Source organism: Pseudonaja textilis, chromosome 6 (genome assembly GCF_049901715.1).
Source record: "Pseudonaja textilis isolate UNSWEBS1 chromosome 6, rPseTex1.2, whole genome shotgun sequence".
Taxonomy (NCBI): domain Eukaryota; kingdom Metazoa; phylum Chordata; class Lepidosauria; order Squamata; family Elapidae; genus Pseudonaja; species Pseudonaja textilis.
This window is the reverse complement of record NC_141995.1, coordinates 3,209,226-3,232,938: the sequence shown is the minus strand read 5'-3', so window position 1 is coordinate 3,232,938 and position 23,713 is coordinate 3,209,226. Positions and strand designations below refer to the sequence as shown.

At 49.9% G+C, this 23,713-nt stretch overlaps 1 protein-coding gene across 1 annotated transcript in view; it reads left to right on the top strand.

Annotated features, from left to right (window-relative positions):
- The first annotated feature begins 9,596 nt into the window (after nucleotides 1-9,596).
- Nucleotides 9,597-23,713, top strand: part of GFRA4 (GDNF family receptor alpha 4) — a 119,178-nt gene continuing 105,061 nt past the window's right edge. Inside the window, exon 1 of the mRNA XM_087935679.1 lies at nucleotides 9,597-9,676. Within this exon, the coding sequence (XP_087791805.1) occupies nucleotides 9,637-9,676 (40 nt within the window). The 5' untranslated portion in view covers nucleotides 9,597-9,636. The remainder of the gene's footprint in view (nucleotides 9,677-23,713) is intronic.

Here is a 23,713-nt window from a genome sequence, read left to right as displayed (position 1 = left end):
TGGGAGTTGAAGTCCACGTCGCTCTTCAAGTGGCCAAAATTTGAGCAACACTGAGCTAGAATCAAGGGTGGGATTCAAAAAAATCCCAGCGACTGGTTCGCTGCCCGGTTGCTGGGCGGACGTGGCCATGGTGGGCGTGGCCTACCAGAACTTCCAGGAAGGCCGGTTTTTTTTCCCTTCCCCAGAATCCGGAGGTTTCCCTCGGGACTCTGGGAGGACGAAAAGAGCCTCCCTTAGGCTCTGCAGGCCCCCCAGAAGCCGGAAATAGGCCTGTTTCTGAACTTCTAGAACTTTCCTCCTCCCAGAGCCTCTGCACAGACCCTGCATTGAAAATAGGCCATGTGGAGACTCCTGGGAGGGGCTGGGTGGAGTGGGCGGGGTCAGCCGGTCAGTTCAAATACCAGTTCGGCGAACCAGATGCAAATTTAACATCCGGTTCACCCAAACCGGTCCGAAATGATAGAATCTCACCTCTGGCTAGAATATAATGGATTCATCAACAATGGACCCTCCTCTCATTGCCACATCTGTGTTGCCCTGTGACAGGGGGCATTGTGGGATGAACTCCTAAGGAACCCCGCATATGGAGGGCTCATAAGTCACATCCAAATCAAATCATCCTCCACTCTTAGAAATTCGATAGAGCACCATAGAGCAAGCAAAGGGAACAGTCACCATGTGCTTTACTGCTCAACTATTGTAACCGGAACAGGAAACAGCAAACTCCACTGAGAACAAAAGAGCCCTGAGTATATACCACAGATCCAAATTCGTAAACACTGTCATCTGCTGGCCGAATAGTTGTTGCACAAAAATACATTCCAACCATGAATTCCAAGGTGGCTCATTTAGCAACTGTTCGAAGTTCCAACAGCACTGAAAAAAGTGACTTACGACCATTTTTCACACACGGCCGTAGCCGCCTCTCTGTGGTCACGTGATCAAAAGCGAGACACTTCGCAACTGACTCGTGTTATGACGGTTGTTGAGGTGTTCTTGGGTTATTTGATCCCTTCCTTTTTTTTTTTTTTTTGCAACTTGTGAATTTCAACTCCTGGAATTCTGGGAGTTGAAGTCCACCGGTCTTCAAGCGGCCATGTTTGCAGATCCCTGTTATAGAGGAACAGATGGGGGTTGCTCTCTCCTCTCATTTCTGCCTCCCCACCACCAACCAACAACCCTGTGGTCAGGGAATTATTGTGAATAATTTCAGTTTAATACCAGGACGGGCCCGTCAATCCCTTCATCCAAATCCGAGTGAACACAGAGGCCACTCAACTCCGCTGGCCGAGATGCCGCTTGACGTTTATTTATTAAACATCAGTGAAGATCAAAGCACTAACTGGTTTCTGTCGTCCTCCCCTCCCCCCAAAAAAAGGGAGAGGAGAGGATAAAAGGCAGCGGAAATGCAGACAAACGACAAGCAGGTATTTACGAAGATGGGAGGCAAAGGCTGAAAAACCTACCTGGGTTGTAATCAGCGCAGACCGTCCCAAAAGAAGCGGCCTTGGTTTTATTTTTTATTGCTTTTGTGGGCCTAGGGAGTCCTCGACTTACCACTGTTCGTTTAGTGATCGTTCAAAGTTGCAGTGGCACTGAAAAAAGTGTAACCGGTGACCGTTTTTCACACTTATGACACCTTGCGAAATCCCCGTGGTCACATGACCAACATGGGATATTTGGCAACTGGCATGCATGCTCTCTTCCTCTTCCTCTCCCCTTCTCCTTCCTCTCTTCCTTCCTCCAATCCTTTCCTTCCCCCTTCTTCTCCTTCCTGTTCTTCTCTTTCTTTCTTTCTTTCTTTCTTTCTTTCTTTCTTTCTTTCTTTCTTTCTTTCTTTCTTTCTTTCTTTCTCTTTCTTTCTTTCTTTCTTTTTTCTTTCTTTCCTTCCTCCTTTCCCTTTCCTTTCTTTTTCCCTTCTTCATCATCTTTCTTTCCCCTTCCTCCTTCTACCCTTTCTTCCTTCCTTCCTCCATCCTTTACTTTGTACCTTCCTTCCCCCTCCCTCCCCCCCCGCCTTCCCTCCTTGCCTTCCCTTTCCTTCCACCCTATTTTATTACTTCCTCTTTCACTTCTTCTTTCTCTCCACTTCTTCTTTCTCCCAGTCCTTCCTCCCTCCCTCCCTTCTTCCCTTCTTCATCCTCTTCCTTTCCCATTTTTTTCTTCCTTCCTTCCTCCCACCCTCCCTTCCCTTTCTTCTTCCCTTCTTCATCAGTTTCTTTTCCCCTTCCTCCTTCTACCCTTCCCCCTTCCCTTTCTTTCTCCCTTCTTCATCCTCTTTCTTTCCTCCTTTTTTCTTCCTTCCTTCCTCCCACCCTCCTTTCCCTTCCCTTTCTTCTTCCCTTCTTCATCATCTTTCATTCCCCTTCCTCCTTCTACCCTTCCTTCCTTCCTCCATCCTTCTCTCTGTACTTTCTTTTCTTCCTCCTTCCTCCATCCCTCCCTCCCTCCCCTCCTTGCCCTTCCTTCCACCTTCTTGTATTCCTCCCTCTTTTCTCCACTTCTTCTTTCCCCTGTTCCTTCCTCCCTTCCTCCTCTTCCCTTTCTTTTTCTCTTCCTTTCCCTTCTTCCTTCCTTCCTTCCTCTCTCCCTCCCTCCCTTCCCTTTTCTTTCTTTTCCCTTCATCCTCTTCCTTTCCTTCCTCCTTCTTCCCCCCCTCACTCCCTCCCCTTTCCTTCCTTCATCCCTTCTCTTTCCCCTTCTTCTTTCTTGCCCCTCCCCTTCCTCTTCCTCTTCCTCTCCCTTCCCCTCGAAAAGACAACTTCAGTTCTTCTTCCCTTTCCTTCCACCTTCTTCTATTCCTTCCTCTTTTTCTCCGCTTCTTCTTACTTCCCTTTCTTTTTCCCTTCTTTGCCCTCTTCCTTTCTTCTTCCTCCCTCCCTCCCTTCTTCCCATCTTCTTTTCCCCTTCCTCCTTCTACCCTTCCTTCCTTCCTTCCTTCTTCCTCCCTCCTCTCTCCTCCCTCCCTTCCCTTTCCCCTTCTTCTTTCTCGCCCCTCCCCTTCCTCTCAAAATAAACCTCAGTTCTTCTTCCCTTTCCTTCCACCTTCTTCTATTCCTTCCTCTTTTTCTCCACTTCTTCTTTCCTTTTCTTTTTCCCTTCACCCTCTTCCTTTCTTCTTCCTGCCTCCCTCCCTTCTTCCCATCCTCTTTCGCACTTCCTCCTTCCACCCTTCCTTCCTTCCTTCTTCCTCCCTCCTCTCTCCTCCCTCCCTTCTCTTTCCCCTTCTTCCTTCTCACCCCTCCCCTTCCTCTTCCTCTTCCTCTCCCTTCCCCTTGAAAAAACAACCTCAGTTCTTCTTCCCTTTCCTTCCACCTTCTTCAATTCCTTCCTCTTTTTCTCCACTTCTTCTTTCTTCCCTTTCTTTTTCCCTTCTTCCCCCTCCTCCTTTCTTCTTCCTCCCTCCCTCCCTTCTTCCCATCTTCTTTCGCCCTTCCTCCTCCTACCCTTCCTTCCTTCCTTCTTCCTCCCTCCTCCTCTCTCCTCCCTCCCTTCTCTTTCCCCTTCTTCCTTCTCACCCCTCCCCTTCCTCTTCCTCTCCCCTCCCCTCCAAGAACCAGCCTCTCATCTCTTCCGGGCAGGTGAATCTAAACCAGGTTTCCTATTAGAATCAATACCAACTAAGACAAGCTGGAGCCAGGAGCGAAAATTGCCACCCGCATGCCGATACCCATTTAATTTGCCTTCGATTTTGGTCCCAGGCTGGGGCTTGGTAAGGGGGCAAACCGCTCCCTTTGGCGGGGTTGGGGGCTTCGGCTCCACCTAGAGACCTCCCAGCTCACTTTGACCTTTAACCCATCTTCCCCCCTCGTAGCGCAAAAGAGGAAAACCCCAACTCTGTTTTGGGGGAGAGAAAAAATAAAATATCAGAACGAAGCATTTTTCACAGCCCGTCTTCTCGAAGCCAGCTCAGCAACAGAGGAACGGTTGAGAACAAAGTTGGCTCCTTTGCAAGCCAGGTTTTTCCTGACAAAAATGGGTTTTCTCTCGGGCCCGTATTTTTTCCTCCAAGATGTTACACCTCCTTTTGTGACTCCGGGGTTTAAATCTGCAACCAGGACAAGCTGACACTCGGAACGATGAATCAGGGGAACCGCCTGCTACCAGAAGTTGGAGGTTTTTAAGAGGGGGCTGGACTGCCCTTTGTCTGGAGTGGTGAAGGCCAGGGGTGGCTAGCCTTTTCGGTGTCGTGCCCAAAGGGCACATGTTTGCGTGCATTCCCAAAATGCAATCCCCGTGCATGCGCCCTACCCTCCGCACACCCCCTCATGCATTTGTACCCCATGTATGCGCCCCACGCCCTGCACATTCATATACGTGCCACTCACAAATATCCCTCACACATCATCACAAAATCTCCAGAACTGGTCAGAACTAGTTGAATATACCACCTCTGCAACTTATCCAAGACGTAAATCTTAAGTTGGGGTGTTGAGAGTCCAGCTCGACTCCCCCCGCCCCCCACAGGTGTAAAAGCAGAGGTGATAGTTAGCCAGTTCGGACCGGTTCTCCAGAACCGGTAGTGGAAATTTTAAGTAGTTCGGAGAACCGGCTAATCCCACCCCTGACTGGCCCCACCAACCCCAATCTCTTCTCTGCCTCCCATTGAGTCCCAGCTGATCGGCTGGGTCTCCTTTGGTTGCCCTGCCCAGGAGAACGGAGCTGGAAAGCAGGTCAGTGGGGAGGGGGAAGGAAGGGGGATTTTGCAGTCTATCCTTCCCCTGCCACGCCCACCAAGCCACACCCCCACAGAACCGGTAGTAAAAAAAAAAAAAAACGAATCCCACCACTGTGTAAAAGTAACGGAGGAGGCAAACCCCAGAGTACGTTTCCTCCCCTTTGCAATTTCCCAAGCCAGCCCGTAACTGAGTTTAGTCAGCAATCAAACCAAGAGCTCTCAGAGGGCTTTTATGGGTAATTTCAAGGACACAATTGAGGCTTTCAGTTTTTATTCGCCGTTTAGATTTTTGTATTTCGTTTTTAGTGGAGTATGAATGCCAAATGGGCTCCTTGTCAGAGGCCGAGAGGCCCCGCAAAGGCAGTCACAGGAAGGAGGGCATCGTAATTCGCACGCAAAGGACACAATCCGACGATGATTGTGCAAGCGACGCAGTTGGACCCAGTGGCTGGCTGGGCTTGTCTGGAACGGTGTTTGTGGACCCCCAGGAAAGGGCCCCGATTCCCTTCATTAACTGCAGCTGGGAACACAGAGTTTAAAATGGGAAGCCGCGCAGAGCAAGTTGTTGGGAGCAAATCGTGAATTATCTGGGATCGGGGAGGCTTATCTGGGTTCCTGGCGTCTTCCCAACTGTGTGTGTTTTGCTGGCCTTTCAAGTCTGCAATTCCTTCTCCTGCCCTGTCCAGTTAATTACTGCACCTTGGTTTGTGTGCATGTTTACTTACAGTTTGTATGTACTTTGTTTTCGGACTGAATTTCCTCCACTTAAAGGCTGTTCAATAGTTACTGCCCTGGGATAGAAACTGTTTTTCAACCTATTTGTCCTTGTCTTTACTATCCGGTACTGTCTGCCAGATGGTAATAGTTCAAAAAAAGCCGGGCGGGGGGGATGCCCAGGATGAGATGGATCTTTGAGGATGTGTCGTGCCCCTGTCGGACTCTGATTCGGAGGGGGAGGCCGAGCTGCCGACAGGGAGCGGGAGTCTGGCTCCATTGGCTGTGGAGGAAACTGGGGAAGGGCAAAGTCCGGCTGGGCAGAGCAGGGGGAGAGGGAGAACAAGGGAGAGGGAATTTGGAGGAAGACCCAGGCCCACCCCCTCTTCATCTTAGAGCATGCAGGGAAGAAAGGAGAAGGGAGCAACATGGGTTGCATGGCTTACGGGGGAGGAAAGGGCCCTGATTCCCTTCATTAGCTGCAGCTGGGAACACAGGGTTTAAAAAGGGAAGCAGCACACAGCAAACTGTTGGGGGCAAATGGTGAATTATCTGGTATTGTGGAGGCTTATCTGGGTTCCTGGCGTCTTCCCAACTGTGTGTGTTTTGCTGGCCTTTCAAGTCTGCAATTCCTTCTCCCGCCCTGTCAAGTTGATCACTGCAGCCTGGTTTGTGTGCATGTTTACTTACAGTTTGTGTGTACTTTGTTTTCAGACTGAATTTCCTCCACTTAAAGGCTGTTCCTGGGAGAGTTTTTTTCTCTCCAGCCAGAAAGTAACCCGGACATTGGGGGCAAAGTTGGAGATACTAAAGGGACACTTCTTGCTTATTTTGATTGTGTTGCCTTTGTGCCAGGCCCCTTTGGGTCATCACACCATTTCCCACAGTTATGGCTGTTGCGGCATCCTCATGGTCCCGCGATCCAAATTCAAACGCTTAGCAACTGGCATGGACTTACGACCGTCGCAGCCCCGGCGATCAGATGATCCCCTTTTTGCGACTTTCTGACCACTAAAATCGACGGGGAAGCCAGGTTGACTTAACAACCGTCGGGGAAACAAAAGGTTTGTAAAACTCCTTTAGTGACAAAAATGTTGGCCTCCCCTGTGGCCACAGAAGTAGAGGACAACCCTGTAAAAGTGCTTCACAGCCTCCTCTCTCAAAATGGGAACACAGAATGCAGAATGACGGTGTTGGAAGGGAGGTCATCTAGTCCAACCCCCTGCAGACCATATGCCAGTGGGGGCTAACCTTTTTTCGGCTCCCGTGCCGATAATGGCGCGCCCAGAAAGCAATGCATGCTGGGCGGGCTCCCCACGTCCCCTGGGCATGTGTGTGCAACCCCCCCCATGCGCCACACATCCCTGCGCCTACGCACATGATTTCTCCCACCGCACGCCATGCACCTGCGCATGCAATCACACACACCCCGCACACTGCACATCTCTGCGCGTGTGCGCATGATCCCCCATGCGCCATGCATCTGTGCATGCATGACCCCCCCATGCACTGTGCATCTCTGAGCATGCACGCACATCTTCCCCGCCGCCCCCCTCCTCCACGCATGCACGCCAGATACCCGACAATCAGCTGTTGATCAGGGGCGGCGCGCACACGTGCGCAGTGGGTCTCTTCCGGGCGAGCTCTTGCGTGCTGACAGAAGTGGCTCTGCGTCCCACTTCTGGCCTGCATGCCATAGGTTGGCCAACACAGCCATATATCCTTCCAGACAAGTGGCTGTCCAATCTCTTCTTCAAAACCTCCAACGTTGGAGCATTCACAACTTCTGGTGGCAGGCTGTTCCACTGGTTAATTAACCTCACTATTGGGAAATTGCACCTTAATCCCAGGTTGCTTCTCTCTCCTTGATGAGTTTCCATCTTCTTGTCCTGCCTTCTGGGGCTTTGGAGAATAATTTGACCCCTCCTCTTCTTTGGGGCAGCCCTTCAAATATTGGAAGGCTGCTTTCGTTTATGCATTTAACTGGAATAGACTTGGAAGGGACCTTAGAGGTCTTCCAGTCCAGCCCCCTGCTCCGGCAGGAGACCCTGTATCATGCCAGACAACTGGCTCTCCAGCTTCTTCTTAAAATGCTCCAGCAATGGAGCAGCCACAACTTCCGGTGGCGAGCCGTTCCACGGGTTAATTGTTATCATGGTCCGTCAATTTCTCCTTGGTTCTAGGCGGCTTCTCTCCTCGGTTAGTTTTCCCACCCTGGTTGCTTCTTGTCCTATCCCCCAGGTGCAGGAGTTCGGAGGGATCTTCGAGGACTTATAGTCCAACCCCACTGAGCAAGCAGCAGACCCTGTGCTAAACCTCCAGGAACGAAGCACCCACGACTTCTGGTGGCAGGCTGTTCCCCTGGCTAATTCTCCTCACGGTTGAGAAGGTTCTCCTTAGTTTCAAGGTTGCTTCTCTCCTGGATGAGTTTCCACCCGTTGCTTCTTGTCCTGCCTTCGGGTGGGGGGGCTTCGGAGAATGGCTTGACTCCCTCTTCTTTGGGGCAGCCCCTTAAAGATTGGAAGATGCTCTCGTGTCCCCCCTAATCCTTCTTTTCACTAGAGAAAGCCTGGGGAACTCCCTGCCACCAGAAGTTACGGGTGCTTCGTCCCTGGAGGTTTTCAAGAAGAGATTGCACAGCCATTTCGCGGTCGAGGGTCTTTCTGGTTAAGGTCCCTTCCAGGCGGATCCATTCGGGGTCTGGTCCCGAATCCTGCACAAGGTTTTGGAGCGATCTCAAACCAGCTTCCTAACAACCGAGGGATCAATCTAGTTTGCGGGTCAAAGGCAGCTAACACGGTTAGCTTCTGGTCCTGACTGTCTGTAGAACAACCTGCTCTGGTTTGCTCTCTGTAAACCATCATCTAACTAAGCCAGGATTTACAGCCTATTTCACAAAAACCCCAGCCTGCAATATATTTAAAATGTACGTACCTGTGTGTGTGTGTGTGTGTATGCATGTATGTATGTATGAATGTGTGTATGCATGCATGCATTCATTCATTCATTCATTCATTCATTCATTCACTTCTTTATTTATGTTTGTTTGTTTACTTGCTTATTTGCTTGCTTATTAAATTATTTATTATTAAATTATTTGCTGTTTGTTTGTTTGCAGCAGGATTTGGGGTCCCCCGCCCCTCCCCGCCCGAAGAGAAGGGAAGAGGAGAGAGTGTGTGTGTGTGAGTGGATCCAGCAGATTTCCGCATTTCTTTTGCGAGTCGTGGGATGGAGGGGGAGGGGGAGGGGGGTCGAGCGACCGCTAAGTTTGGCAGCCTCCTCGGGGCTGGGCGGGCCGGGGCGGTGAGGGGGCGGAGTGGCGTCGTTTCAATCGTGGGGTCCCCTCGAGAGAATCTGCTCGGGTGCGGGGGGTGTCGAACTCACACCAACTCCCCCTTCCTTCCTCCCCAGCCTGCTGGTCGCTTTCTTGGCTCGGGGGAGGGGAGGGAAAAGCCTCCGGCCACCCTCCTCTAAGTGGTGGAGGAGGAGGAAGAGGAGGAGGAAGGCTGCATCCAGCGGCGGGGCTGCGCCTGTTCCTTTAAGAGCCGCTCCAGCCCTTCCCTCTCCTCCCCTCCCCTTCCTTGCCCGAGCGAGCGCAGGGAGACGCGCCTGCGGACCCTCATAGCAAGCACTGACCGGCGGGGAAAGCAAGCAAGCGGGCGAGCGAGCAAGCCAAGCTCCCCCCCTCTCCATCCATCCATCCACCTACCTCCTCCAAGTCCGGCTTTGGCTCTTGCTTCCACCCGGGGGAGGGTTCTGGGGGAAGCCCGACCCCCCCTCCGCTCCCCTTGCCCAGGGGGGCCAGGGGGCTCCTCCAACCTCTCCTCCCCCCCACCCACCCACCCACGTCCGCCCACCCACCCAGCGCACTTCGGCGGCAAGTTTTCTCCCGCGAGCCAGGCAAGAAGGAGCAGCGAGGAGGACCAGCCCTCCGGTGGGCACCTTTCCTCCCTTTTTCCCAGCACACCTGGCCGGTTCTTTGCAGGGGCCCGAGCCGGCAGCGATGCTTCCCCGTCCGAAGGACCAAGCTGGGCTCCCGTGCAGCAGCACCGGCCGCGGGGGCCTCTTCTCCACCTGGGACTGAAAGGAGGAAAAGGAGGAGGAGGAGGAGGAGGAGGAGGAGGCGCAGCGCTCCGGAGCGGATCCTTTGCCAGCCTCTGCCCCCCCCTCCCTCCCCTTCCCCAACCCCCCACCCCCTCTTTATTTTTTGGCAAGAGGAAGAAGGCCCAGGAAGGAGCAGCAGAATGACGAGGGTCGTGTATCTCTTCACCCTGATCCTGACAGGTGAGTGATGGGCAGCCGGGGCTGGGCATCGACCGAGCCGCTCCCCCCTCCCCCCCACAGCCTTTCCCTTCCCCAGGGACATTCCCCAAAAAAAACACACCATTTTAGGGGGCTGGGCGAGAGTCTAGGCTTCTCCAGCCAACCTGGGCAAGCGGCGAAGTTTGAGGGGGGAGGAGAAGGCGGCCAGGTGGGAACGGCTGGGTCAGGTGGCGTTTTGGCCGGAGGGTCGTGGCACGGGGGTGGGGGGGGTGGGGGGGTGCTGGTTGGAAATTGGCAGAGGCGACGCTGCTGCGGCTTCTGGGTCTGCCTGGAGGACCCGTGTAGAATAAGGCAGGGTTCTTCTTTCCCGACGTTTTCGGGGAGCGCGTGAAGCTGCACGGATTTTCTCTCTCTCTTTCTCTCTTCCCTCTCTCCCACCCTAGGTTAATTGGGGTCAAGAGCTTGTCAGAAGGCACCCCGGATCCTGAACCCCTCCACCTAACCTTTGGGTGCCCCCCCCCGGAGGAAACCAGATCCCCCGCGGTTTGGGAGGAAGCGGGTGGGGAAAGTCGATCTGGAAGCGATCCACTAAGGACGCAGGCTGGGTTCTCTTTCCAGCCAGCTGAACAGATTTATAGTGGGTATGGAGCTCTCTTAAGCGCTGGGTTGTGTGCGTGTGTATACACGTGTGTGTGTGTGTGTGTGTGTGTGTGTGTGTGCGCGCGCGTGCCTATTGCGTGCCTTTTCGAATTGGAGCCGGGATCCCTTCAGCGTTTTAAAAACCCAGATCCTTTAAAAAGCCCCTTCGGGTGGAAAACGCAGCGCTTATTCATTGCCCCCTTCTTTGTCTTTGGTGAATTCGGGTTTTTCATTTGTAACGGCTTTTATTTCATTTTTTTTTAAATTAATTCTTCTTTTTTTAAAAAAAAATTAAGGTAAATCTCCCCGCTTTTTGCCAACTTAGCCCGTTTCGGAGCCTCGATTCTTGCGGAGTTGTGTGTCAGACAAGTTTAATTCGGATTTGCTAGGGAAAACCCCGCCACCTCCCTGGTCCTGTTGGGGAAAAAAATAATGTGTTGTCTTTTTGGGGTGAATTTCCTTCCCCCCAAAACACAAATAAGCGCAAAGGCTAAAACGCCAGGTTTGCTGAAGGGGGCATGCTTTTGAAAATGAGCAGTCTGTCTGTCTCTTCTTCCTTCCTTCCTTAAAATAAAATTAAGATGTTTAGAAAACTGCATGCACTGAATTTTGTCTAGATGTTGTCCCGGTTTGTCTTTCTCCTCCGCTTTTGTGTGTTACTCACACTTGCCAAGAAGAGCAATTGGAGAGAGAGAGAGAAGGGAAGAGAGGGAGGGAGCAGGTGGCTGAGTGGCAAAGCCTTTCCCGGCCACCGTGAACAGGTTTTTTCAATAGGTGGGCAGGTGTGACACCGGGATTGTGTAAAGGGGAAAAAATGACTTGTGCGTGAAAGCAAGGGGAATTTAAAGTGGGCCTGAGCAAGTAGAGTTTTTACTAAGAGGTTTAAGGGGAGTCTGGAAGGGCAGGCTTCTACTACGTGGTGAAATCTCCGTGGGAATGGTTGAGTTTCAAGAAATATCCAGATTATTTGTGTAAATTGTCCAGTTTTGTTTTGTTTTTCAAGGTTTCTCAGTGGGGTTGTTTGTGTGGGAACTGACCGGCCCATTGTGGCCAGGTGGAATGAAGACAGTGGATGATGGGATTTGGGAGGGTCACTGGGATATGGGCTCTCTGATTCAGAACCAGTAATACCTTTGGAATGAAGGCAGTGGATGATGGGATTTGGGAGGGTCACTGGGATATGGCCTGTCTGATTCAGAACCAGTAATACCTTCGGAATGAAGGCAGTGGGTGATGGGATTTGGGAGAGTCACTGGGATATGGGCTCTCCGATTCAGAACCAGTAATACCTTCGGAATGAAGGCAGTGGATGATGGGATCTGGGAGCCTGAGATGGACACTGAAATGTGGCTTCTCCGATTCAGGACCCGCAACAAAGCTGGAATGAAGGCAGTGGATGATGGGATCTGGGGGGTCACTGGGATATGGCCTCTCTGATTCAGAACCAGTAATACCTTTGGAATGAAGGCAGTGGATGATGGGATTTGGGAGGGTCACTGGGATATGGCCTCTCTGATTCAGAACCAGTAATACCTTCGGAATGAAGGCAGTGGGTGATGGGATTTGGGAGAGTCACTGGGATATGGGCTCTCCGATTCAGAACCAGTAATACCTTCGGAATGAAGGCAGTGGATGATGGGATCTGGGAGCCTGAGATGGACACTGAAATGTGGCTTCTCCGATTCAGGACCCGCAACAAAGCTGGAATGAAGGCAGTGGATGATGGGATCTGGGGGGGTCACTGGGATATGGCCTCTCCGATTCAGAACCAGTAATACCTTCGGAATGAAGGCAGTGGATGATGGGATCTGGGATGGTTGCTGAAATGTGGCCTTTCTCGTTCGGAATCCGTGACAGAAGTGGAATGAAGGAAGTGGATGATGGGACCTGGGAGCCTGGAATGGTTGCTGAAAGTTGGCCTAATTCAAGACCAGTAACAGCTGGAGTGCAGGCAGTGGATGATGGGACCTGGGAGGGTTGCTGAGATGTGGCCTCTCCAATTCGGGAGCAGTAACCAAGCTGAAATAGAGGCAGTGGATAATGGGACCTGGGATGGTCACAGAATGTGGGTGGCACCCAGAGAAATAAAAGAATATCTGTTAAGCTGGGGGTCCATGTTTTTTTATCCAATCATTGGGGGATAGAGTTGAGATTCGAACTCGGGCTTTCCCCAGTCCAACCATCACAAACACGCACACACACACATACACACACAAACACACTTTGCACTAGTTTCCCTTGGGTGAGGAGGATGGGAAATGTAGTCTGGGAGAAAAAGGCTAAAATGAGAAGAGCAGTAAGATCCATACGTACAATGGATTCGAAAGCGAATTCATGCCTGCGTTTAATTCAGTATAAAAAAGGGGGTTTGATGGCATCGGGAGTGGAAAAGGCTGGAAAAAAATAACAATAAAATTTTTTTAAAAAAAACAGCTCAGGTACTGCTTCTAGTCCTTGATGATGACCACCAATGGTCGCTAAGCGAAACAATTGTCGAGGGAGTTTTGCCCCATTTTACAACTTCTTTCGCCGCCACAGTTGTGAAGTTCGTCGGACGGCGGTTCAACGAATCTGGACTTTGCACGCCGGAAGATCCCCAAAAAATATAAAATCACGTGACCACCCCCACCCCCACCCCGGGGACGCTGCGATGGTCGTAAATATGAATCATTTGCCAGGCATCTGAATGTGGATCACGTGACGGTGGGGATGTGGCCACGGTCGTAAGTGTGAAACACGGTCCTAAGCCACTCTTCTCCAGGCACTTTGAACGGCCCTTCGAACAGCCGCGAAAATGAACCGTTGCAAGTCGAGGAGAACGATTGCCCAAATTTGGAGCAATCCTAAACATGATCCTAAAAGGTTCACCAGCCTGTTAGGATCGGGGTATTGGGGATACCCAACCCCCCCACAACACCCCTTGTCCAAACGGGGAGCAACCCCCTCACCTCCTGAGCCAATTCTGTTCAGGCTTCCAAGCTGGCAAACCCATCCAGAGTTTTGCAAGAAGATGCTGCAAGGCAGATATTTACAGAATTACAGGGGGTCCTTGGAGGCCATCTAGTCCAACCCCCTTGACAGCATTTGCCTCCCCTGGCAATTTCCTGGCCTTGGCTCGTCAACCAAGTCCAGGCAAGAGAAGGAAGGTCCACCTATTCTACAAACCAGCCCCAGAAGACAAGATAAGAAACCATGGCTGGAAATTCACCCAGGAGAGAAGCAACTTGGAATTTAGGAGAAACTTCCTAACAGGGAGGACTATTAACCGGTGGAACAGCTTGCCACTAGAAGTTGCGGGTGCTCCATCACTGGAGGCTTTCAAGAAGAGACAACTATTGGTCTGAAATGGGATGAGGTTTGCTGTTCTGACCCAAACCTTGTTCCAACGAAACAAACACCAAACAGAGATAAAAGCAACACTTTGTAATGCTTCTCTGCAAATTCCGTTCGTTCACGGTTAAAAGGCTATATTAAAACGAATCGTCTCTGATAAGAATGAGCCTTGCCAAGGTTGTGCAAGGCTGCCAAGAATGCTAGATAAAGTTGCTAAGAAATATTCCAAACACAAAGAGTCTCCAAACACAAACTAAGATAGTCCGAACGTCCACAAGGCTTGAGTGCAAAAACGTCTTTGCTTCCTGCAAAGAACTACGGTTTCTCAGCTGGCTTTTATCCCTTATGGGAAGAGCCATCACCTTGCAGCCTTACTCCCAAGTTGCTCGTGCTGCTGCAGCTGCTCTTCCCTTCGAGCAGCCCTGCACGCATGTGCACTGGGCACAGGCTCCTCGGGGGACTCTTCCTCATTGCTGCCAGCCTCCACAATCTCCGAAGGCAGCACTTCACTCCCTGATGGTCCTGGCCCCACTCCTGCATCCCATGCAGGCCCCTCATCTGAATACTCGCTCTCCGAGACCTCAGCTATCTGCCCCTTCTGCCGGCGAACCACAACAGACTCCCTGGGCAGTGGGTAGGGCTAGAAGACCTCCAAGGTCCCTTTCAACTTTGTTATTCTCTTCTTCTTCTTCTCTTCTGTTATTCTGATGGGAATGGATTGTGCCTATAAAATCTGGTGCATGAAATTGACAGTTTTTGTGGAATTAATACAGCCTCTTCTAGAGAAGGCAAGGAACAGCTGAATGTTTAATCAGCAGAGAGCTGGAAGGCGCCTCAAAGGTCTTCTAGTCCAGCCCCGTGCTCAATCAGGAGGCCCTCTACCATTTCAGACAAATGGATGTCCCGTCTCTTCTTGAAAACTTCCAGTGTTGGAGCACCCAACAACTTCTGATGGCAGGGTGTTAATTGTTCTCACTGTTAGGAAGTTTTGGTTTCATTCCAGGTTTGACATCCTGCCTCAATTCTGGATTTCATTCCTTGCTTAGCTACTGACCATCTCTAAAACCTACCTCTGGAATTGGGTTCAACACCCAGAATGCCATCTGCGTCCAGAAGAATTATACACTTGCATTTTTAAACATCCTGTGGCTTGGAGGATTTCCTTCCAGAGGTGACCAAACAGCGCGCAAAATTCAATTTTCTTTTCTCTATTTTTTTGCAAAGACAATCTGTAATATTACCACTATCTCTTCCTGTTTCTACCAACATTTGTCTTCAAAAGATCAAATAACCGAATATTCCCCAAGAGAATAAAATCTACTTCTTGTCCAGATGAACATTAGGGATGTATCCACATAGTTTTCCGGGCAATAAGATGGAAGCGGTTTTGCTGATATGGGGAAAATTGGATTTTAGGAACTACTAAAGAAAGGGAAGCGTTGGTCCATCCGCCTCAACCATCTGTTTCGTAGGACATTTTGCGTTGATGTTGTGTGTGTAATGATGATGATGACAATACAGAGATTGCTTCCATTAAATCAAGCCTCGCCCCCGCCCGATCGAAATTTCACTTAGATTCAGGAAATCAAATCTAATGCCATTTGGGATTCAAAATCAGCTAGGAAATATATTTTTAAAAAATTCTGTACCAGTTTTGCTCAATTTGAGTGGCTTTAAGATGGGCGGATTTCAACTCCCAGAATTCCACAACCAGTATCCTGGCTGAGGAATTCTGGGAGTTGAAATCTGCACATCTTAAAGCATCCTGGCTGGGGAATTCTGGGAGTTGAAGTCCACCCATCTTAAAGCATGCTAGCTAGGGGATTCTGGGAGTTGAAGTCCATGCATCTTAAAGCAATGCTGGCTGGGGAATTCTGGGAGTTGAAGTCCATACATCTTAAAGTAATACTGGCTGGTGAATTCTGGGAATTAAAGTCCATGCATCTTAAAGCAATGCTGGCTGGGGAATTCTGGGAGTTGAAGTCCATACATCTTAAAGTAATACTGGCTGGTGAATTCTGGGAATTAAAGTCCACCCATCTTAAAGCAGGCTAGCTAGGGGATTCTGGGAGTTGAAGTCCATACATCTTAAAGTAATGCTGGCTGGGGGATTCTGGGAGTTGAAGTCCATACATCTTAAAGTAATGCTGGCTGGGGGATTCTGGGAGTTGAAGTCCATACATCTTAAAATCACTGCCTATAATTCAAGAAAGTAGTCAGCATAGGTTTTGAGAGTGACCTACACAGATTTAAAAGCATTAGAAGAAGATTAGAAACATGGAGAGAGATTTCAGGGTTGCGATTTGTCGGTGTTGTGATGCAGAATGTCGCCAACTGATGGCACCAGAGATGTTCCAATCGCTCCTTCAGGAGTTCTTAAACCTGTGATGAGTCCCGGCAGATCCAAACAGCTGCACTTAAACTGAGATTTCACCCGGTTGGGAAGTCTGCAAAAGAAATTACTCTATAGCGGCAGAGCTCAAGGGCGCCGTTTAGAACGGTTTGGCTGCAAACAAGGTCTTACAGAATCCTCTAAGCTGAACTGAGGGTTTATGGAGGTTTTTAAGAGCATTAGGTAGCCAGACTTTAGGTTTGGTAAAACGTGACCAATGGCAGCGCAAAGCTGAAGACTGTGGTTTGTTTCAGAAGCCATGGTAAAAGCAAACCATTGCGGTTTGCAGAGCCTGTGCTCAGCAAAGGATCAGGAGAAACTCTGGGTGTTTATTTATCTGTCCGTCTGTCTGTCTGTCTGTCTATCTATCTATCTATCATCTATCTATCTATCTCAGTATCTATCTCAGTATCTATCTCAGTATCTATCTATCTATCTATCTATCTATCTATCTCAGTATCTATCTCAGTATCTATCTCAGTATCTATCTATCTATCTATCTGTCTGTCTGTCTGTCTGTCTGTCTGTCTATCTATCTATCTATCTATCTATCTATCTATCTCTATCTATCTATCTATCTATCTATCTATCTATCTATCTATCTATCTATCTATCTATCTATCTATCTATCTATCTATCTATCTATCTATCCATCCATCCATCCATCTATTTATCTATCTATCATCTATCATCTATCTATCCATCCATCCATCCATCCATCCATCCATCCATCTATCTATCCATCCATCTATTTATCTTATATCTATCTATCCATCCACCTACCTATCCATCCATCCATCTATGTGTGTCTTTGTCTTTTTTCCTCTCTCTATATGTCTGCCTCTATCTGCCTATCATTATCTCTACCTACCTACTGATGTTTCTCTCTCTCTCTGTCATCTATTATCAACCTATGTCTGTCTCTTTTTTATCTCTACATCTGCCTGTATCTTTCTCTCTCTCTCCCTCCCTACGTACCTACCTATGTACCTATGTACCTACCTACCTACATGTCTGTCATGCCTCCCATCTGCCCTACAAGATGACTCTTGGTAGCTATTGTTATTTGTATATACACAGAGTCTTTGACTTAATGACCACCATTGAGCCCAACCTTTCTGTTGCTAAGTGAGACATTTGTTAAGTGAATTTTTCCCCATTTTTTTGAAGTCCACAATTTGCCAAAGGGCCATCGTTCCCCATATTGGCACAGGAATTCTGGGAGTTGAAGTCCAGAGGTCACAAAAGGCCATCGTTCCCCATGTTGGCACAGGAATTCTGGGAGTTGAAGTCCAGAGGTCACAAAAGGCCATCGTTCCCCATGTTGACTGGGGAATTCTGGGAGTTGAAGTCCAGAGGTCACAAAGGGCCATCGTTCCCCATGTTGACTGGGGAATTCTGGGAAATGAAGTCCAGAGGTCACAAAGGGCCATTGTTCCCCATGTTGGCTCGGGAATTCTGGGAAATGAAGTCCAGAGGTCACCAAAGGGCCATCGTTCCCCATGTTGACTGGGGAATTCTGGGAGTTGAAGTCCAGAGGTCATCAAAAGGCCATTGCTCTCCATGTTGGCTCAGGAATTCTGGGAGTTGAAGTCCAGAGGTCACAAAGGGCCATTGTTCCCCATGTTGACTGAGGAATTCTGGGAGTTGAAGTCCAGAGGTCACAAAGGGCCATCGTTCCCCATGTTGACTGGGGAATTCTGGGAGTTGAAGTCCAGAGGTCACAAAGGGCCATCGTTCTCCATATTGGCTCAGGAATTCTGGGAGTTGAAGTCCAGAGGTCACAAAGGGCCATCCTTCCCCATGTTGGCTCAGGAATTCTGGGAATTGAAGTCCAGAGGTCACAAAGGGCCATTGTTCTCCATGTTGACTCAGGAATTCTGGGAGTTGAAGTCCAGAGGTCACAAAGGGCCATCGTGCTCCCATGTTGACTGGAAAATTCTGGGAGTTGAAGTCCAGAGGTCACCAAAGGGCCATCGCTCCCATGTTGACTCAGGAATTCTGGGAAATGAAGTCCAGAGGTCACAAACGGCCATCGCTCCTCATGTTGGCTCAGGAATTCTGGGAAATGAAGTCCAGAGGTCACAAAGGGCCATCGCTCCTCATGTTAGCTCAGGAATTCTGGGAAATGAAGTCCAGAGGTCATCAAAGGGTCATCGCTCCCCATGTTGACTGGGGAATTCTGGGAGTTGAAGTCCAGAGGTCACCAAAGGGCCATCGTTCCCCATGTTGACTCAGGAATTCTGGGAAATGAAGTCCAGAGGTCACAAACAGCCATCGTTCCCCATGTTGGCTCAGGAATTCTGGGAAATGAAGTCCAGAGGTCACAAAGGGCCATCGCTCCCCATGTTGACTGGGGAATTCTGGGAGTTGAAGTCCAGAGGTCACCAAAGGGCCATCGCTCCCCATGTTGACTCAGGAATTCTGGGAGTTGAAGTCCAGGGTCACCAAAGGGCCATCGTTCCCCATGTTGACTCAGGAATTCTGGGAAATGAAGTCCAGAGGTCACAAACGGCCATCGCTCCCCATGTTGGCTCAGGAATTCTGGGAAATGAAGTCCAGAGGTCACAAAGGGCCATCGTTCCCCATGTTAGCTCAGGAATTCTGGGAAATGAAGTCCAGAGGTCATCAAAGGGCCATCGCTCCCCATGTTGACTGGGGAATTCTGGGAGTTGAAGTCCAGAGGTCACCAAAGGGCCATCGCTCCCCATGTTGACTCAGGAATTCTGGGAAATGAAGTCCAGAGGTCACAAACAGCCATCGCTCCCCATGTTGGCTCAGGAATTCTGGGAAATGAAGTCCAGAGGTCACAAAGGGCCATCGCTCCCCATGTTGACTGGGGAATTCTGGGAGTTGAAGTCCAGAGGTCACCAAAGGGCCATCGTTCCCCATGTTGACTCAGGAATTCTGGGAAATGAAGTCCAGAGGTCACAAACGGCCATCGTTCCCCATGTTGGCTCAGGAATTCTGGGAAATGAAGTCCAGAGGTCACAAAGGGCCATCGTTCCCCATGTTAGCTCAGGAATTCTGGGAAATGAAGTCCAGAGGTCATCAAAGGGTCATCGTTCCCCATGTTGACTGGGGAATTCTGGGAGTTGAAGTCCAGAGGTCACAAAGGGCCATCATTCCCTACTTCTGGGCCGGATGATCTCCAAGACCCCTTTCCATGTTTACCTTCTGTCTTACCTTAAGTTGTGGACAAGGCTAAGGGAAGAAGCAGCAGCAAACGGCTGTTTGTTTCCCTTGGGAGAAGGAGGAAATGATTTGTGGATGAAAGGAGCGCAAAGGGCCTCCTCAAAGCTCTTCCCTGGGGTTGAATTGCAGTCGTCAAGAGAGACTCCAGGGCAGCTTCCTCCACCCTGTTAGTCCCCCTCCTCCCCCTCTGGCGGAGGGGCTGCTTTGTCTTGACAATTCAATCAAGGCTGCAGATCATCCTGACATGCCTTCCGTTAAGCTTCGATTTATTATATACGCCTGCTTGGGGGAATAGGCTGCAGGAGTCCTCACTAGGGAGAGGGAGGAGGAGGAGGAGGAGGAGGAGGAGGAGGAGGAGGAGGAGGAGGAGGAGGAGGAGGAGGAGGAGGGTGGAATTTCCTGCCTGGAGTTCTCTTTATTTATTGACTCTTGTTCCTTCCATTTGCAGAGCTGCCGGTCTCAATCCAGGGACTTGGGCAGCTGTACAAATCGAAGGAATGAGCAAATGAATAAATAAATAAATAATGCTTCCTTTAAGGAGTCTGTGTAATCCAATCAGGGAAGGAAGGAAGGAAGGAAGGAAGGAAGGAAGGAAGGAAGGAAGGACAGAGCAGAACAGAGGAAGAAAGCAATAAAGGAAAGGAAAGAAGGAAGCTGAGGGGAGAGACAGAGGAGGTGGGAAGGTGAAAGGAAGGAAAGAAAGGGGAGGGGAGAGAGAGGAAGGGAGAGGGAGTGAGGAAGAAGGGAAGGAAGGAAGGAAGGAAGGAAAGGAAGGAAGGAAGGAAGGAAGGAAGGAAGGAAGGAAGGAAGGAAGGAAGGAAGGAAGGAAGGAAGGAGAGGAGAGAGACATGGAGAGAGGGAAGGAAGGAAGGAAGGAAGGAAGGAAGGAAGGAAGGAAGGAAGGAAGGAAGGAAGGAAGGAAGGAAGGAGAAGGGAGAGGGAGGGAAGAAGGGAAGGAAGGAAAGAGGGAAGGAGAGAAGAGAGACATGGAGGGAGAGAAGAAGGAAGGAAGGAAGGAAGGAAGGAAGGAAGGAAGGAAGGAAGGAAGGAAGGAAGGAGAATGGAGAGGAGGGAAGGAGGGAGGGAAGAAGGGAAGGAAGGAAAGAGGGAAGGAGAGGAGAGAGGCATAGAGGGAGGGAGAGAAGGAAGGAAAGGAAGGAAGGAAAGGAAGGAGAGGGGAGACACAGGAAGGAAGGAAGGAGAATGGAGAGGGAGGGAAGGAGGGAGGGAAGAAGGGAAGGAAGGAAAGAGGGAAGGAGAGGAGAGAGGCATAGAGGGAGGGAGAGAAGGAAGGAAAGGAAGGAAGGAAAGGAAGGAGAGGGGAGACACAGGAAGGAAGGAAGGAAGGAAGGAAGGAAGGAAGGAAGGAAGGAAGGAAGGAAGGAAGGAAGGAAGGAAGGAAGGAGAAGGGAGAGGGAGGGAAGGAGAGGGAAGGGAAGGAAAGGAAGGAAGGAAGGAAGGAAAGGAGAGGGAAGAGACGGGGAAGAGAGGGACAAAAGCAGGCAGGAAAACAATTGATTGCAAATGACAGGAATTAATTCTTGAAATTGGGGGGGTTGTGAAACCCTTCCCACCCCTTACCCTGTGCCTGCCTCCCCCCACCCACCCATGGGAAGGGATCGAAAGCCGTTCCTCCCTCTGACTTCAGCTCTTCACTCTTATCAGCCGCCTAACAGACATCGGGGATTGAGGGCCCGGAAAAAAAATGGGCATTTTGGTGAACTCCAGAGGAAGCCAACGGCTGGGCAAAACAGGGGCCCCCACCTCCTCCCAGCTGCGACATTCGGTCCATGTTACAAAAGCCAGAGCTGAAACCGTAGCGTCGGTAGGTCTCTGATCGGATCCATCGGAGAAATTGGTCCATTTACCATCACTTCCAGCAAGGCAGGGATTTTATGATGGGTGGACTTCAACTCCCAGAATTCCCTAACCAGCATCCTGGTTGAGAAATTGCGGGGGGGTGGGGGGTTTGAAATCCACACCTTTTAAAACATGCTGGCTGCGGGATTCTGGGACTTGAAGTCCATGCATCTTAAAGCTTATTAGCTGGGGGTTCCTGGGAGTTGAAGTCCACCCGTCTTAAAGCATGCTGGGTGAATAATTCTGGGAGTTGAAGTCCACAAGTCTTCAAGTGCCCAAGTTTGGGGACCCTTGATCTAATGCGTCTTCCTCCTACTATTTTCCCTAAAACAACCACCCTTTGTGGTAGGTTGGGCAGAGAGAGGGTGGGGGGACTGGCCCAAAGTCAGCCAGCCCTCTTTCGTGCCTAAGGCAGCACTAGAACTCACCATCACCTGGTGATTAGCCCAAAGTCACCCAGATGGCTTTCATACCTAGAGCAGGACTAGAACTCACCACCTCTTGGTGATTGGCCCAAAGTCACCCAGCTGGCTTTCATATCTAAGGCGGGACTAAAACTCCTGGTGATTGGCCCTATATCACCCAGGTGACTTTCATGCCTAAGCTGGCACTAGAACTCACCATCGCCTGGTGATTGGCCCAAAGTCACCCAGATGGCTTTCAGGTCTAAGGCAGGACTAGAACTCACCTTCGCCTGGTGATTGGCCCAAAGTCACTGAGCCCCCTTTCATGTTTAAGCCATGACTTAGAATTCACTTTTCATTCCTGAGACTAGAACTCACCATCAACTGGTTGACCCAGGCAGCTTTCATGTGTAAGGCAGGACTATAACTCACCGTCTCCTGGTTTACAGCCTGATGCCTTCCCTACTCAATCAAATTATGATTACTATTTAATTCTCCCATCGTTTTCCCTTCTCCTTCCTGAAAGAGTTCCCCACACACCCAACCTCCTTCGATCACCCCTCCCAGCCCTACCGCCGGACCACCCCAAAAAATCCTCTTTCCTCCATCATAACTTCTGCCTCCCCAGGCAGCCCTTGGTTACCTACAATCAGCCTGGAACTGTACCGTCCATCTTTCTTTTTTAAAAAAAACAACCCTGGGAGATGCTAACGGTTGCTAAAGGGGCTATAACCCTCCCCCCCTTCCATTTTATCCTTGATTTATTGAGAGCCGCTAGTGGGAGGGGGTTGTCTGGCATAGAAGCACCCCCTCCATCAGTGGGTTGGGACCAATACAACGGAGGCAGGGGTGGTAGTCAGACGGTTTGGACCGGTTTGAGCGACCTGGTTGTTAATTTTGTAGCTGATTTGCCGAACCAGTATTTGAACCAACCGGCTGGCCCTGCCCACTCCACCACTCCCCTCCCAAGAGTGTCCACAAGGTCTGTTTTGGATGCAGGGTCTGCGCGAAGGCTCTGGGAGGCCGAAAAACGGGCCTTCTGGAAGTACCAGAAATCCAGATATGGGCCTGTTTCCGGCCTCGGGAGCCTGGGGGAGGCCATTTTCACTTTCCCAGAGGCCCGAGGGAAGCCTCCGGACTCTGGGGAAGGTGAAAAACGGCCCTCCCGAAAGTTCCAGTAGGCCATGCCCACCGTGGCCACACTCACCCAGCAACCGGGCAGTGAACGGGATTTGGGGGATTTTTGAATCCCACCCTTGCGCTGGGCACCCTCGTTCTGGACCACCAGGGTTGCTCCTGCCTCCGAAGACGGGTGCGTGGTGGGTGCTCCTTTAGAAGCCCGGTTATTTAGCCTGGCGCTTCTCTGATATGACGTCTCTTGGCCTCCTTGCTGCCGGAAAAATGGTGAGGGAGGAGCACCCATAATCCAGGCCCTCCCCCTCACCAGGTTTTATGTTCTCAAGCGCCCACCCACCCCCGCTTCCCCAGAAGAAACTGCACAATGTTTGGGCTTTTGAATGACTTTCCAGCTCATGTCACATATCAACGAATAACAGAGTTGGAAGGGACCTTGGAGGTCATCTAGTCTAACCCCTGTTCAAACAGGAGACGTATGCCATTTCAGACAAACGGCCATCCAGTCTCCTGTTGGAAACCTCCAGTGTGGGAACACCCTCAATTTCTGAAGGGAAGCCCTTCCGCTGATTAATTGATAACAGAATGACAGGGATGGAGGGGACCTCAGAGGTCTCCTAGTCCACCCCACTGCTCAAGCAGGAGGTCCTATACCATTTTAGACAAAGGGCTGTCCAGTCTCTTCCTTTTTTTTTTTTTTCCAAATTTTATTGGTTTTTAAAAACAAGCATAAACAGACAAAACGTAAAAACATCAAGCTATCATCAATAGGCGTACATACAGTGTGCCGGTTAGTTTACAAATTGTTTTGTGCTTCCATTTCGTAGTCTTCAATTACAATTACATTACATATAATCTCATATTGTCAATCAAAAATTAAATACCTTAGTATCATTATTAATCATTTGACTATACTTTTATTCATTCATGTTTTACAAGATAACCATAATTTACTTAGATCTTATAACCGTTCATATTACCATCCCAAACCTATCCTAAAGTCATTTTGTAGATATAATAAGAAAGAAGTACATCTTTGTATATTTATTATTTTCTAAAAGTCTACATAATTCATTACTGTACTTTATTGTCTAACCATTG